General features: G+C 43.7%; 1 protein-coding gene across 3 annotated transcripts in view; it reads right to left on the minus strand.

Moving 5' to 3' along the window:
- The window catches only part of Crim1 (cysteine rich transmembrane BMP regulator 1), a 176925-nt gene that overhangs the window by 32809 nt on the left and 126183 nt on the right, over window positions 1-17933 (minus strand). For all 3 annotated transcript variants that reach the window (XM_036171027.1, XM_036171026.1, XM_036171025.1), the window contains one exon: window positions 8118-8246. In XM_036171027.1, the coding sequence (XP_036026920.1) occupies window positions 8118-8246 (129 nt within the window). The remainder of the gene's footprint in view (window positions 1-8117; window positions 8247-17933) is intronic.

Consider the following 17933-nt stretch of genomic DNA (forward strand, 5'->3'; position numbering starts at 1 on the left):
CTATTTGGAATATTTAAGGCGTCCCTTGTTAGCAGACTCCTGAGTGATGTTTGTGTTCTGTGAGCGGCTCGCGGCACTATTTTAGAAATGAGAGCAAAACAAGAGAAGCAACATCCCACAGGAAATGACTGAAGACGTAGCTCTTTGAGAAGGTGGCACAGTTGAACAGAAAACCAAAGAGAATAACAGTGTCAAGGCAGAGTAAACGTGCCCTCAGGACCAAGAACGGTTTGGGGCTCACCTAAATTAAATGCAGGATTTGCAAGAGCATGGACCATACGGATGGAAGCTGACATGGTAAGAATGGTAATACTTGAATGTTTTGTAGACTTGCAAGATGAAGAAGAACATGGAGTATTGTTGTGAGGTTGACAAATGAACTGTTATTTCATTTGGGCATCTCTGATGTGTACATACTGCATTAACGCACAAGTCACTAACAAAGCCACAGCATGTGTATCCTGTTCCGCAGTCAAGCCTTACAGCCTAAACTGAAACATTAACTATAATTGGCAGGTGGAATGGGTCTGTGTGTTACATAACACTTCTATGAGAGCCTCTTTCCTGAATCTTAACATTCCTTCCATATTGAATTTTCTGGCTTTCATAGAGAAGAACGTGACCTATGGTATGATTTTTCTACTTTGTCACTCTCTGAAACTTTTCATGACAAGTATTTAATGTAACCTCATGGGTCTGTACTACACTGTGAGGCATCCTTAAGAGAGAGAATCTAAGCGGCTCATTTAAAATTCGTAATTAGACGACTTGGAGGCAGGTCATTACTTCTCATCTCCCGTTAAGACAGAAACAGTGAAGGAAGGACAAGATCCTCAGAGCCACGTTTTTTCCCCAACATAGAAAATAAGCTGATCTGGTTTTTCTATTATAACGGTTTTAAAGTCAAGGCATTCAGTGGATTATGTCAGGGAATAGATGGATTCCAAACACCCCTAGATCTTGCTAGAGTCAGCATGCTTGGAGAGTAATTTCCTCAAAGCTTTGGCATGGAGGGACGCTTGTTTTTGTGTTTCTTGTCTGTAAAAAGAAACCCTTTCCACGGCCCTTGATCTGGCATACTCTCCACTTACCCTTAACTGCTATGGCAGCATCGTCAAGTTTAATGAATTTTTAAAAATATATTTGTCATTAATTTATCTCTGTGCTATGGGTTGAAAGAAACCCCAAAGGCCCCATGTATCCGAAGCTCAGTGGTGGGTTTGTCCCACCACTTTTAGGTAGTGGAACCTTCCAACTGTGAGGCCTCGGGGAGAGATTATAGCACCAAAGTGGCCATGTTAACCTTTTCCTTCCCACCCTCCTCTCTTACTTGCTGGCCACCATAATGTTCCCATGCTTTCCCATCAGAATGGACTGGACTGGTCACAAGCCGAAAGAACAGGGCCAACCCTCAGCAGACGCAAACCTTGGAATCCGTGAGCTAAAACAAATCTTTCTTCTATAGAAGTCAATCTTGTTGGGTGTTGTTGTCATAGCAATGGAAAGATGACCAACATGTTAACCCACGCTGGCTTTGAAATAGAAAAGGATCCCACAAAAGCTGCTGTGCTTAACAAAGATACAGCACATTCACAAGAAAGCAGACTGATGATGTCACTTCGAGCCATCCATCTGCTCTGGGTCCATACATCTGCAGCCTCTAGTCTAGACTAGTTTAATTCTCCTCCACAACAGAAGAAAAAGAGAGTTTTAGGGTAGTTTCTCTTTTATGCCCACAGTCTGGGGCCTATCGTGTTTAGCATGATGCAGGGCAATAGCTAACTCCTGGATGAATGCATTTACTAATGTGCTCTTCCACATCTCCAGGTATAGCGTCATTGGTAGAAGAATAACTTGATTGAGCTTCCTCTGATAATACGGAAGAGTTTAAAAAATACCCTCATTCCCCAAACATCTAGAAAAACTAAAACAAAACAAAAACATATTGCAGTCCTTGAATAAAGAACACAAAAGACTGGATGGTAGTCCTAGACATCTATGCTTACCAATGACAGACTGGAAATGTACTATCAAAGCACACAGACAGATTAGGAGGTGGGGCTTATAAGTTTGTTTACAAAGTTCTAGTATATGGCTTATGGCAATTATGGAACACAGGTGGCCTCATGATGTCAGTGTTTTTTTAAGGCATTATTAAATTTCTGTGATCTAAAATGGCCTTCTAATTGTTGGAAGCAATTACCATTCAAGAGAAAGTGATAAAGAATGGCAAAGCCCAGGGAAGGTACACTGTGGCTGGTCAATGTCAAGTACACAGGAAAGGTCCTTCATTCTGGAAAAGAGGTATCTGTTCCAGTGTCAAGAGATATCCAACCGTGAGGAGCATCGTCCAAATGTCATTGCCAGTGAACACAACACAATCTACATGTGTGGAAACACAGAGGCGATGCCGCATCCAGAGCTGTGTGCTGCCACCCTCCAGACCTGTGGACATTGGAGATGTCTACCAACCTGGCATCAATTCAGAATGACCACAAAGCTCCCGAGACTTTTGGATCAAGGAATCTGAAAGTGCCAATGTTGGTTCTGGGTCTGCCCACCTGGTACGGTGTCAGTCGGGGAAGCACAAGGAGGTAAAAGGAGGAGCCTTTCACTCAGACACCGACTTCATGATGGACACACATTGGCTCCTTCTTCTTTGCTACTATCAGTTTTATATGTCTGAATCAGTTTCTAGATCAAAGTGTTATCAGTTCCTAAAAAATCGAAGGATGTTAAAACTGGGAAAGAGGTGACAATAATCCAGTCAAACCCCTCTGGTTGAAGGCCCCGGACAGGAAGACATTAAAAGATTGATGCCATTCCACTAATATGCAATCTGGGCAGTAAGGCTGAAGTATATTCATCTTCCTGACAGCACCCGGTATTTTGGTTAAAGAGTTAACGTTATTAATGCTGTGTCAACAAAGATCATTAGCTGCTTGAAGGGTTTCAGTTCTGATTTTGTCACCATTGCATTTTCTTTGACATTTCTTATCGCACTCCTCTTTCTTGCAAACACGTCTTGGAGAAACTGAGTCAGGGTGATTTAAATTCTTGGTGAGTCCTACCCTTCTTAGCATGTTCTGCAAGCATGTTGTTGTTACAGGTTAAAACATCAAAACAACACTATGTTCAAACAAACAAACAAACAAACAAACACAAACATCCTTTGTCTTGCATTTCCCAGGCACTTTATTTCTGTGGCCCCGGGAATTGAACCAATGTCTGCTGCATGATGGATAAGTGTTTCATCCACTAAGAAACATTCCGGCCCTTGATTTTTTTTTTAAGACAGTGTTTTGTTACATAACCTAAGTCTGTCCTCAAACAAATGACTCAACCGTCTCTGCCTTTTGAGTGCTAGGATTATAGGTATGCACCACCATGCCTGGCACATGCCACATGCTTGTGAAGGACATGTTTCTTTACGGCTTTTATTTGAAGCCTAAACCAACTGCCTACATCATCTCTGATAGTCTTTTTAATAAAAATCTTTTATAAAAATGATGTCTTTTTTTTAGACTTAAGCTACAGTAGGCACTCAACAAATGCTAGATGAAGGACAGAGTGAGTGAATGAGTGAGCAAGAAATGAGGGAGAGAGGGGAGACACTGGTGTGGACCCCATCTTAAGAATTCCCTTTCTCTGTGTGTATGTATAGAAACACACATTCAAGTCTGGAGCCCGGGGCTTACTATCGAGTGTCTTTCTCCACTGGTCTCCACCATGTTTGTTTTAAGGGAAGGCCTTTTAGTGAACCTGGAGCTCAATGATTGGCCAGCCAGGCTGGTCATGAGCCCTCAGGATCCTCTTGTCTCTGCCTCTCATGGTTGGGATCACAGACATACACTGTGAGGCCTAGCTTTCCGTGTGGGTGTGTGGATGCAGCCTCATGTTCTCAAGCTTGTATGTCAGGGACGCTACCCACTGAGCCATCTTCTTTAGGCCCTATTTTAAGAAATCCTGACGCCAATAGGAGCTAGGTATAATGTCCAAGAGAAACTTAGGTATAAATGGTAAGGACTGTTGTATATAAAAGGTTTTATAGGATGCAGAAAAAAAAAAAAAGTCATGTAAAGGAGATTTTCGGTTCAGATGAATAGGCACTGAGTGATTCAAACGGGGAAGAGAAGATATTACCCTCTGTGACTACAAAGAATTAATGTCAGTAAAACGAAGGAGGAGGAGGAGGAGGAGGAGGAGAAGGAGAAGAAGGAGAAGGAGAAGGAGGAGAGGCGGCGGCGGCAGCGTTGGCGGCACCACTGCAAAAGTCAAAGACTGGTTGTGGATGGTGTGTCCTGAAAGGACTGGAAGATCTACAGGCAGGTAGGTGAGGACCAGGAGGAGGGGGCTGGGAACTCTCTCTGTTAGCAAGCTTGGGCTGAAATGGATGGCATAAACAGCTGGTGTGTGGAGGAAACAACTACCATTTGCCAGCTAATAAGAGTCGCTTGGCAGTCATTCCCTCACTCCTCAGAACACCCCATGACTTAGGTACTGGTGTCTGCCCTCTACAGACGAGGACCCAGAGGAAAGGACACAGAAGTAGAGCCCCCCATCCCAATCCCTCCCATGTAGTCCGATCTGACTCGGAATCACCAGGATGGCTAACGGGAGTGGAGAGGTGGAAGCAAAGGTCACGTGTGCGTGCGTGCGTGCATGCGTGCGTGCGTGCGTGCGTGCGTGCGTGTGTGTGTGTGTGTGTGTGTGTGTGTGTGATCAGAAGAACTGGTAACTTCAGTTTTAAGCGCTAGGTTTAGGGGAGCAGTGACAGGATTGCCAAGACCAACCCCGGGGCCAGGCAACTCAGTGTGATGTGGATGTCTGATTGGAACAGTCAGACCTCCAAGTGGGATCAGACAGCCCTAAATCCAGAGGCATCCCTGATCCGAAGGCCCTTTGCTTCTTCATTTAGCCAATCGCTGCAGAGCAAAGCTGGAGTACTAAGCATGCCCTGACAGACAGAAGGCAGTGGACAACCTCCTTACTTCCCTATGACCCAACGCTTGAATCTGTTGGAAGGAATGATGCGCTTTAAAAGGAGTTACGGTTATAAACTACAGTACTGGGCGTAACATGGTGATACTTCCTTTACGTTTCGGCTACTGGCGGTTTTTCCTTATGTCGTGTGTTGCATTCACTGTCACAGTGCTCTGAACACTTAACACCATGCCTGGAACACAGCAGGTGGTGAAAGAAAATGGGAAGGAAAGAAAGACTGGATCATTTCTAAAAGTAAGTAAAATTTGCAGCATTTTTATGTTTAAAAAAAAAAAAAAAAAAAACCAAAACCAAAAAACATCGGCACAAAATACAACCTTCTCCTGTATGTATTTCTTGCTAAAGGTGAATGAGATGAAAGTTTATGACAAGTCCAGTCCAGATTTAAGCCTTTGACAATTTCAAAATACAAGAGGAACTTAATATCAAGGCAGAGCGAGCGGGGGTGGGGTAGGGGTAGGGGGTGGGGTGGGGGGTGCAGCTTCCTCTGTCTCCAGCTTGAAAGCCTGGCCACAGCCCTCCACTTGCCTCATTGACACACGAGTCATGAGTCACACTCCTTCTCCAGGTTTATTGAAGTGATAGGAGCCTGACATGGGTGGAGCTGGGTGGCCTACACTTTATAATAACAAAGCCCAGGTGAAGAGGGTGAGTGAGGCAGCGGGCGAGAGTTAATTCTGTATTTTTAGGCTTCATAGATGTTCAGGGAAAAAAACTTAGGTATGACCCCATATTGAGAAAAGAACTCTAGCTGGAGAGGCACTGGGAGGCCTGCAGTGTAAATACTTCCTGCCACAAATACCAATTATCCTGGTGTTAAGAAGACAAGGTTGGCGACTTCTGTAAACAAACGGAGGCTGCCAAGGCAATTCCCCAGCAGACTTGGCTTTCCCAAGGAAAGCCTAAGAGGCAGACTTGTGCAGAACCAGGGCCGGTTCTCACAGCACACAGAGAGCAGGTGCAGGAAGGCAGGACCACCCCAGGTGGATGGGAGGCTTACCTGAAGCCCTAAGATTGCAACAACTTTGAGCATGTCGGGTTTAGACACCCTTGAAGCAGTAACAACCCACAGTGCAGAGGCCATGGTGGTAGTATGGAGCTGGAGTTTATGGCATTATTCAACTCCTAGACTGTATTTTATCATTCATCAAAAATACTGGCACAGACGATGGATTGTTACAGTCGAGAGGCACCTTCAACCAAGACAGCTCATACTCCAGGAAGTATACATTCTCACCATCAGCCAGTCCAAGCCTCTAAGCCCAGGATAATTATACCCTGAAGCCCACGGAGAACTTGCTTATTATAGAATCATTGTCTGTGTTTGGAGAGATCAGAGATGATAGGGAAAGATTTCAGAAAACAGGCCAAATGTCACTCAAAAAAAGGCAGAGGATTCCAAACTCCCCCAAAGTTAAGTCTAGGAAGAACAATGGCTCCCTACCAGCTTTGGTTTGTTTTGAAAATAGAGTTCTCAGGAAAGGAGACTTGTGGGTGTAATGAGCCTTGACTTCAGACAGGACTGCTAGAGTGTTGTGTTAAGACCTTGTGGGGCCGGAGCTGACATGCGCCATTTGAAGGGTGGAGATGATGGTCAATGCCATGACCTGACAGCTCTTTGGTAACTATCGGGTTCTCTCCTTGTTTCTATACAGTTTAATTTCTTTTAATTCAGTGATTCAGGAGGGCATGAAAGTTGTACTTATTTACCATAAGCTGGGAGGCATAAGACATAAGATCACACTATCAAGATAAACACAAAACAGTTTCATGTATTTGGAAAATGGCTTGAAATGATTAGCATACATTTCCTGTTGTTTTGGCCCTACATTAACAGAATTCAAAACTGCAACATCTTCACATCAACAGAGAAGCACCTAACAGCAGCTAACCTGAAAGTCCTCAGGGGCACTGGCTGCTTCTAAACTCAATACCAGTCCACAGTGAGCAAGCCAAAGAGCTCATGCAAGCACACACAAGAAACAGCATGGAATTCGGGCCCAATTCTGAGGCCTCACATTGTCTGTTTCTGAGCCGCATTTTGGGTAAGACAATGATACCCCGTGTGTCAGAAGGCGGAAAAGACCAAGCTCTAGAAAGCATGCCACATTGGTGATGGAGAAGGGGATGTTGGTCAGATGCTTATTCTGGTTGAGGAATTAGGAGAATTCAAAAGTTTTAAAACATGTAGGGTGTATTTTCCCCTGTGGGAGAAATGTTATATATTCCATCTAGTTTCAGAGGTCATGGCTCAGAGACATGACTGCAATCTACAGAGGTAGAACTGGAGTTGATAAAATGAAGTTCTCTGTGTGTGCACACACATGTGTGTGTGTGTGTGTGTGTGTGTGTGTGTGTGTGTACTCACACAGGTGTGCGCACATGTGTCTGTCTGTCTTGGTATGTGTATGTGTGGGCCAGAGGTTAATGTTAGGTGTCTTACTCTATCACTTTTCACCTTATTTTTGAGACAGGGTCTCTCAGGGAACCTACAACTCTCCATTTTGTCTAGCCTGGCTGGTCAGCAAGCTCCAGGGATCCTCCTGTCTGTCTGTTACAACTCCAACTCCCCAGGGCTGGGGTGACAGGTGCATGCCACCACACCCAACTTTTACATGGGTGCTGGGGAATCCAATCCAGGCCCTAGTGCTTCTGCATCAAGCGTCTCTCACTGAGCCATCTCCCCAGGTCCCGAGTGAAACATTTTTCTTTTTAAAGGATTATAGCTGCCATGTATAGAAAGGGAAAACCACAATGTTCTTGTCACTGGATAACTGTGGCGAGGGAGTTCTAGGTTGTCCACTTAACGCTATGAGGCTGCGCTCCCAAGCCGCTCAGGGCTGCAAATGTCCCTCCAGCTGCAGCTGCAAGGAGACATCAAGCCCTTCCTGAAGACGAACACAGTGAAACCAAGAAGGGAAGTGTAAAGGCAAGAGTACTCTCTAAATGACTACAAAACTGTTTATGCTAAGCTTATCACCATCCCCCCCTTTTTTCAGGCTGTCAAGCCAATGTCTGAACAGGAGTGAAAAGATATTCAATCATATAATATGCTTTGACAAGATCCTATTAGGCCTCAGGGGAGGGAAAAAAAAGCCCATCTGTCTACTTACTGTTTTTGCACTGACAGGTTCGACAGCCATTGTGATCCAGTTTGAGGCCATAAATACAGTCCTTCTCTCTCAGGGTGCAGTTTGATAACTCCCCACACGCGGGCGGATCAATTGTGATGTAGGTTGGTTCTAATAATGTAAAAAGAAGAAGAAGGGATCGATGAAACATGTTATTACCTCTGAGAGAGTATTCAATCTCTGAAATCCCACACTACGGTAATTACAAAAGGCCCATCAATAGTTCCCATCTAATCCTAAACTTTCACAATACTGTACTGTCATTAAGTCATGAAACAAGTATCTTTATTAAATTTTTTTTGATAATGCAAATATTTCACTTTTATTTTTCCTCTCGCGGGTGTGCAAAGCAAGGCTCCATTGATGTGAAGGCAAGTGCTCGGCCACAGGGCTACCTTTCTTTGGAGTGACTGCACTGCACTGTCCTGTATTTCAGCAAGGTTAGACTAACTTAACTTAAATGTACCCATTCTTCTATTTCTTCCTGATTTTCTTTTCTGAGCTCGTGTATTATAAGGGTATGTTATATGTGTGTATGTTTGTAGTCTACAGATTGTGTGTGTATGGGGGCATGTCTACATGTAGAAGCCAGAAGTCAATGTTGCATATGGTCTTCCATTACTATGAAAGTTGTAAAGTTTTGTTTTGTGTGCGTGCGTGCGTGTGCGTTGTAGGTGTACACATTTGTGCATGTGTGTGTGGATGCCAGAGATGAACGTTGGTTATCTTCCTCAATCATTCGTCACTTCATTTTTTGTTTGTTTGTTTTTTCGAGACAGGGTTTCTCTGTGCAGCTTTGGAGCCTGTCCTGGAACTCACTCTGTAGCCCAGGCTGGCCTCGAACTCACAGGGATCTGCCTGCTTCTGCCCCGAGTGCTGGGATGAAAGGCGTGTGCCACCACCGCCCAGCCTGTCGCTTCGTTTTTTTGAGGCCGGGTCTCTCATTGAACTGGGAGCTCATTGACGCCACTAAACTGGATGGCCAGTGACCTCCAGAGATCTGCCTACCCAGATCTTTCTCTTTTGTTACTGACTACACCCCCGGTCCCCGTCTCTCTAATGGGTGCTGGCAATTACACTTATGTCCTTATGTTTATATAGCAAGCCCTCTCCCTAGCCACCGAGTTAATTTTCTATAATGATCAAGACATAACTATCCATTGTCAATGACTCCTCATTCTGCAGTACCTCTCCTACATGTCAAAAAATTAACAGATCAGATACGCATTTTAGAATAACACCTGATTTCCTTTTGTGACACTCTATCACTTAGGACAGATGATGTGATGGATAATAATGATTAAGAGCTTATGCCCTGGGCCCAGAGGCTAATGAGAGTGGCAAAGTGAGCTATAACTATTGAGGAGCAAGGACCAGCTTCCATTCTGAGAAGAAAGAACTGCTCTGGACAGTAAGTATATACTCTGGCACACACGAAGCATTTTTTTTTCTTTTGTTTTGTTTCTATATTATGTATGTGCTACTCATAAGTACCTTGAAGCATCGCTGTCCTCCACTGCAGTGGTCCTTACCATTATCCTCATGTGACACAGGAGAAAACTGAGGTCTTTAATTTGTTCATGATCACTGCAGGATCAAGGGGAAGACCCAAGATTCACATGTGGGCTTCAGAAGCCCACTCTCACCAACAGTGCAGTACAGAGCTCATTTAATGGTACCCGCTCTGTGGTACACGGGGAAGAGACGGTTTACGGAATGCTAGGCAGTAGGAAAAATACCGCCAAAGAAAACAGACATCAATGTTTTTACACAGCATCCTTTCAACTGAAAGATGCCCGAACGTCTTCACAGCCAGCCATTTCTTACGTTATCTTTGTCAAATGGCCAAGTACAGAGTGTCTCTACCTACATTTTTACAGATGGAAAGTATGAGATGCAGAGCCTAAGTGACTTATCTAGGTTTACATAGCAGCCCAGTAGCAGGCTGGGAATAGAACGGACAGTCTCCTAGCCTGCCATCCAGCACTCCATCCATTTGTCCACACTGTCTTCTCAAGTTTCATCTCCTGTAACTAAGAAAGACAGACCAAAATATGTGTTGCTGCCGCTACAATCAAGAGTTCTACATTTTTATCTGCCTCCTAAAATGGGACAGTGATTCAACTCTTTGGATGTCGGAGACAGCATTGACTTGTTCGCAAGATCTTCCACCAGCAATCTCCTGGTGAAAGACACAGGATGAGGGCATCATGCTTTATCCCCACTTCTATTATAACATGTGGTTTATTAAAGGATATCCTCCCGATATTTTTACACACGCTTCCCACTGGTATAAAACTTCTCTTTTCCTTCAATGACTAAAGTAGTCTTTCTGGGAGGCAACTGTAAACACCAAAAAAGAAGTACAATTTGAGCAAGCTTTAAGACATAATGACTTAGATGCAGTGACCCTTCTGTCCCACAGTCTCTTAAAATTTGTGACCTACATCTCTGGTTTCCAAATCTATTCACTCTTTAAAATCACCACTCTTGTTAGTCACCCCAAATAATGGTTCTGCTGCAGCCCTCAACCACAAGACTGCCGATGTCGTATCAGAAGTTATTCTAACTGTAAGTGTGTAGCATAAAAAAAAGCACATGTATCAGCTCTAAGTAAACCACATTAAAGATTACCCCAGTGAGGAAGGAGTGCTATGTTCTTGAGGTTAACAGACCAAGGACTGGGCCAGACTCTGAACTTCACAGACACAGCTTCAGCGCACAGCTAGCGGGTAAAGAAACATGGAAGCGTTGTGTGCATATTTACACTAGATCCTTGTACTCTTGACTGACATCTGAGATGTGAACTTCAAGAGAAACTTTTACTTTCAGGGACTAGATTATGGAAAAATACATCTGGGAAGATTAACGTGACACTGAAGAGTGTGTAATAATCGCAGGAAGGGATAGGGTTTTACTTTTACTGAGTTCTAAGGGTGTGGTAAGAGAACATGTTCTCCAAGTTCACAAAGGCAGTCTTGCACCTCCGAAGGACACCTTTCCTCAGTTGTGACGGACATATTATTTTCTGGTGTATATTATATGATTAACGGATAGGATTAGGAGTCTGACCTGAGGGGAGGAAGTGAAAGAAAAATACAGACCAGGATGTTTGAAGATCGGAACACAATTGTCTTGAGGAGATCCATGTTTTATTCAAACGCCTACGCAGCTGGGTGTGTCCCAGATGTGCCGCTGACCACCTTTCCCTAGAGCAGGTAATATATATTCAATGTGTTCACCTACAGCATTCAGCATAACCACCTTTGGTTCAGCTGGATGAAGAAAACTTAAATGTACAGAAAGGCAGCTGAGTATGGACCGATTCTAGAATGTCCATTTAAAGTCATTCTGGATGGACGCCTTTAAGACCTCCAACAACATGGTCAAATGCAAGAGGTAAACCATTATTTTATGCTTCTAAAATTAACATTTTCCATTCTTTTTTCCTGTATTAGATGGAAAATATTGACAAGTACGTACACTGCAAAGTCATCAATTAATATGGAAAAAAAAAAACAGAAACACTCAATAAATCACTTATTTAAAAAAAAAAAACCTGCCAATTTACTCTGGAGTTATTCAAGTTCTGCTCAACAGATCAAGCTGAACCCAACAATATTTATTGTGATACTGTAACCTCCAATAGCTAATTTTATGAGTCACCTTAATATCTGACATCTCATTTTATTACCTTTAACAAATAAGCATATCTTTTTCTATTCAAAGTTGAAGAGGTTTTTGGGTGGTAATGCATGTCTGTGTCCTTGCTGCCGCCACTCTGTGTCCCTGGAATAACTGTTGAATTTTAATGGACACACAGGCAGGCAACTAGCTGTCTCTTAATATTTTATCTGAAGTCACAGAATATTGCCTTTCAATACTCCCTGAACATTAGCGTGCTCAGTTCCTTGCGTGTGAGCCTATACAGTAATTCCATTTCTATGAAATCATTACAACAAAAAATCCAAGCATGAACGGGCACAGAAAAAGCTGCCATCATCATCCAGAGGCTACTTTCCACCCAACCTATTAATATACAATCTCAGAACTGGTCCTGTTACTATGTCAGGGCAATTTCTTTTGTCTTTTGAGTCAGAAAGTATGGTTAAGAAAGCTGAAGTCCAATCCCTTATTTTGAATAATGAACTCTGATGCAAGACATTTCTGCTGTCATGCTGAACTGAGATATTTTAAAGTGATACTGAATTGAATTTATACTTCTGAAAGAGTGATGACCAAAAGCTGGTGAGGTTTTTCCTTTCTTTTCTTCCTCTTCCTTTCTTTCCTTTTTTTTTTTGGAGGCAGGGTTTCCCTGTGTAGCCCTGGCTGTCCTGGAACTCACTCTGTAGATCAGGCTGGCCTTGAACTCTCAGAGATCTGCCTGCCTCTGCCTCAGGAGTGAGTGCTGGAATTAAAGGCATGCACCACCATCACCTGGCATTTCTTTCTTTCTTTTTTTAAAAAAGATTTTAATCCAAGTAAGTTCTTAGTATAAAAGAAGTGATTTTTGTAGAGTCTGGAAACTATAATTGTGGACAGAGAGCATATTATTGAAGTATGTAAAACATGCATTTTTGATGGCCCAACATCACAATATCCCAGAATTTGTGTATTAGAAATGGTTATTATTCCATCCTTTTCACTAGTGGTTATCATAGCCCTTTGGATATGGAAATTATCTAATGAATCTTGGCCTGGTACAAGGAAACACTCATTTACACTCCACATTTTGTATTCCTGTATGATAGGAGGGTGTGATGTCGAAATTATCTACCAGATAGTCCTTGCCTTCCAGAAGGATAATGATAGTCCTCTGCCCTTGGCAAGTTTGGTGGACAGAACTGGGTTGAACAGAGGTCCAGGTAACATTTCTGGAGCTCTCCCTGTATGTGATACCTGCTGAAATCAGCTGGGTAGAGATCTATTCCCTAGGCCTCTTGCAAAGGAGATAAATAGTTAAGTGTCTGCTCTGTGAGGGTCAGGAAAAAGCTTGCCCAAGGCAGGTTTCGGCAAGGGGTAATCCAAAGTGAAATGCTGTTTACAGGATCATCCTGAAAGTCCATCTCAATCTCGTATCGAATCAGCTGAGGAATTAAAGAAATACCTTAATGCCCTCCGAAGGAAGAAGGCTGGGAAGAGCAGGAGTCACTGCCTTTGACTACAACTATTTCTAAAGGGAACCCTGGACCAGCTTCTTTGTGTTGAAGAATTCTAGAAATGGTTTCTGACCCTGGAAGCAACAAAGAACAAAACTGGGTGTTTGGTATGTCTACATCCAGTTTCCATTTTCCTACGCTGCATCTGGATGGGAACGACTGCTGTCCTCAGCCTGGTGCTTTCCTCAATGACTTTTCAAAGATTTCCCAAGCACCCTAAATCGTCTGGAAGAAATGGTTGTAGAACAGCGTTGGGATTGTGTCAGGGGTGCAGACAGTCAGCCACTGATTTTTGTTCCAAGTCTGAGAGGCCAGAAGTCTAGAAGGAAGCTCTTTATATTATGCAGCAGTATAAATGAATGTATACGGTCCATTTTGCTTTTTTGTATTTACTTAAAACTTAGGGATATTTCATATCATAAGAAAGGTCAACAAACTATTAGTAAAAACATCTTCAGGAAAATATTAATGTTTTTGAGGAGTTAGCAACAGATGTTGTGTTTCTGAGACACACCACCAATACTTGGAGCATTTCCTAGCAACTTTACCCAGTTGAGAAATTAAGACATTGTGATTATGATAAATTTGATCAAAATATAAAGTTTAAGCACAGTTCAAACTCCAAGGCCACAGCAATACATCACAAAATAAATGATTTGATCATCTAGGTTTTATGATGTGTTAAGTTACTGTAACCTCAGCCAGGCACAGCGGCACACGCCTTTAATCCCAGCACTCGGGAGGCAGAGGCAGGCGGATCTCTGTGAGTTCGAGGCCAGCCTGGGCTACAGAGTGAGTTCCAGGACAGCCAGAGCTATGTCTTGAAATTATGTCCCCTCAATAATCTCCCTACTTGCTCCTCATTATTTTCTCTCACAGAGAAGTCTCTAAATCGGAAGCAAGGGAAGGGGAAGGGACCAAGGAAGAGCTCAAACTCATCCTTAAAAGTTGCCAACTGAAACCTTCCCAACGGTCATGCATGACACAGTTTCATGACTTTGGAAGAAGAGTAAGACACGAAAGTTTGCATTCTGACCCTCATCCATGCTGAGATGTGTGTTAACGAGGTTAGTCCAGGTCTGAAACAACCGCTAAAATTACTGGTGCTCATGTCCCACGTATGTCAGCATCAACGGGAATGTCCACGGGTGGTTTCCTGCCCTGTCTGTTTTACTCTACTAGTTTTGAGTGGAGCCACGCAAGGTTCTTCTCACTACCTGGGTGGCTGGGAGCTGGTTGGGTCTTACAAGTCATACGGATTATCTCCATTGAGATATGGCTGAAGCACTCTTTCTGATTAGCAAGCCTGGGAAGGCTCAGGAGCAGCTCAGGCATGGGTGAAGGTTGGAAATATGGCTGCAGATGGCATACAGAGCCTGCCACCCAGGTTGACTCTGGTACTGCCTCTGCCAGGGATAATTAACCAGCTCTAGATTTGGAGGGTCTACTGAAGAGCTGTCCTGTGGAGCTAAGCTCTGGGAGAGCAGCAAAGCTCAGGGCCCCAGCTGCTGACAACAGCTGTCCAGCAATGCCCTTGACTCCTGTGTCTCCCTTCTTGTACCCACCCATACACTAAGAAAAGATTTTCTGGAGGAAAAAAAAAAAAAAACCTCACTATAAGCAGATTCCTAGGAAAAGTACTTTTTAAGGGCAGAGGCAGTCCTGCATTCTCCTACTACTGCGATAAATTTTCAAGTAGGAGCAATGAGATAAATGAACTTAATTTCCGACTCTCATTTCTCACCGTACTTCTCCTTTTGGGCTTAAATTAATGTACCGCATGTTTTACATAGCTTTTCTCAGTAAATTCCCAAGCCTGCTTATTTGATTATGAGAGACAAAAATGAGCAATTATGCTCTCTTTTCAGACTTAATTCAGGCACTCTCTCCCTTAAGCTGTGTTTTTCTTTTGGCTGGGGCTGGTTAAGCCATGTGAATAGCCAATGAGTGGGAAAATTCCAAAGCGTCTCTCACTTTATATGGCAGTTCAATGGCGAAATCTATCAGGCCTTCTCCAGCGCCCCCCCTTCCCCCTCCCCCCATGGGTTAATGGTAGCCCATCTGGGGCCATAAAAGTGGAGATAAAGTTGGCCAAGACATAACTGGGGGAGATAGCTTATCTGTCTTACTGTATCTTCATGTGTCACTGTGTTACCATAGTTGCTTTACAGATGTGACCCCTCTCTAGTCACAATGCCACTGAAATAAATCACCAAGTTGTCAACATAACGGCAGGCTGGGAAGGGAGGCAGAGTGAAGTTAAAAATTTCCCAAATGAAGATAGAGAGGAAACTCTATTCATGTAGAGAACGACTTGAAAGGAAAAAAAAAAAAAGCCAGAGCGGAGAAATTCCCTAATCTGGAAGTGGGAGTTTCCATGGAATATTTATGTGTACTTAAGAAGGTCTCATTAAGTCATGGAAAAAAAATTGACATTTGGAGTTTTCAAATTCTTCCAGCCACGGCACATCAAGTTATCTCTTTCCCCTTTGTGTATATTTCTCATAACAACACCTACATCCTTGTAGTTCCCGTGACACTTATCTGAGAGCACTTTCTCTGTTTTATTTTAAAATGAATAGTGTGAAAATGTTCTCAAGATCTGTATTATTTTGTGGTCAGATAAGAGAAACAACTATCTATTTATTTTAGACCCATGTTAACTTTGCATGTTTTTTTCAAAAGAATCTTGGCCACTGGACATATTTTTCTTCCTTTACCAATCTCCTATTTAATAGGGAAAGACAGTAGTATGATTATAAGATTATTATTAGGTGACCACAAAAGAGAATTAAAAAGAAATTCCTTTTCAGAGTGGGGAAACCGTTTCCATTAACTTAGTTGAAATGACTCACAAAAGTATCCCCAAGTTCCAAGAATAATTCAGACCTCTTACATTAGTCTGACAGCCTTTCCATTGTTCAGTTTCAAAAAGAATGTACCCTGGCATGTACCTTTTTACTGACAATATGCTACACTGCATATACCATGTGTGTGCACACTCTACTAGAGATATTACATACAGGCCAGTGGGTTGGTCAGTCAGAATTCTGATCATCTCAACCTATCCTTTGGGAAATTGCTGAGGGCCAGGGAGGAAGTGGGGAATCCCACTTTAGGAATGATGCCTCACTCACTGTTTGCAACCTCAGTACTCAGCAGGTTGTCTGGAGCACATATTTATTTATGGATCCAACAGGGACGAGAGCCAACATCTATACACTAAGTCAGGGCTTACTCCCTGACAGAGATGGGTGCACATCTGATATTACGCCTGGTCAACCTAGTCTCTGCTTGCCTTCCTTTCAGAAGCACTGGGCAGTAAGTCTCTTGGGATGTTCATCTCTTGAACATGACTGGCACTAAGTGGGAGCCATTGAGGCAGGAAGGCTGATCTGGGAGCTGCTGTGAATCCAGTAGACTTGGAATACCGAAAACTCACGGAAACTGAAACTTCTCACATCACAAGATACTCAGGAAGGGCACTTGGGTTCCTAAAAAGTCCACCTCTCCCATCGGGTGCAAAATGCACCCAAGTGCACAGAGCATTGCAGAAGTGTTCATGCCCTCATTCCTAACGCCAAGTTGGGACCCCACTGCTTGGAGAATTCACTTCTGGGGCGACTCCTTTTCTTGATGTCGCCCACCAGGACAATGGTACAAGAATATTCTTGACAGGAACTCCTACTGCACTGGAGGAAGCATGGGCCCCTTTGCCCACACTGCTCAGCACATTTATGATCGGATTAAGAATAGACAGCCGAGGGAGGGAAAGAAGAGTTCAGACCAGATGTCAAGTGTTCTGAAGTTTGGATGAGGATATGTAAGAGGGCTGGGGGAAGCAGGCAGGCTTCCAGGCTCAGAGCTATTCATGGGCGGAAGACTAAGAGGAGGAAGCAACCCCCAAACAGGCAGAAGCAACAAACAAGTCCGTTTTCCCCGGTGGTTTAGTCAGCAAGGTCAGAATTCTAGGCAGAGGCTCAGGAAAAGAACCGGAGATCCAAAGCCACGCCAGAGGTCAGAACAACAGTTGCTGGACCTCAACGGTGAGAGGGCAGCCAGGGACGAGAACGGCTTTTGATTCTTAGCACGACTGTCCGGGGCCTTCACATTCCCATCTCACCCCCTAACATCCTCTCTTCGACAGTGTGAGTCTAGAGAGAAACAGTGCCGAAGCCACGGATTTGGAGGCAGGAACCCACAGCTTGAGTCCCGGGGGCAGCCACCACAAGCTCTCATTATGTGACATGACCATCCACCACAAGCTCTCATTATGTGACATGACCATCCCCGGGCTTCTGGAAGATGGGAGCAGTCATTGTCTGCATCTCACGGTCTTTCTGCGAGGTTACAAAGTGAGACAGCACACAGGAGTCAAGCTACGTGTCACACCAACAGCCTTGTTGCTGTAATGTTATCATTGAGTGGAGCGGTGGCAATGTTGCTTGACCTGGCCACAGACAAATTAATTAACGAGACAGGCCTCAGAAGCGCAGCGGGGACGTGGAATGACAGCTGGTTTCCCCATCTCAGCCCTGCCCATTGTAACTGAAGCATCCCTTTCTATCTCTACCGATAACAAGAAAAGCATCCGGGATGTGACTGGCTCTGTGATGTCTTTTCATATGGTCTGGTAAGC

Source organism: Onychomys torridus, chromosome 21 (assembly GCF_903995425.1).
Source record: "Onychomys torridus chromosome 21, mOncTor1.1, whole genome shotgun sequence".
Classification (NCBI taxonomy): Eukaryota; Metazoa; Chordata; class Mammalia; order Rodentia; family Cricetidae; genus Onychomys; species Onychomys torridus.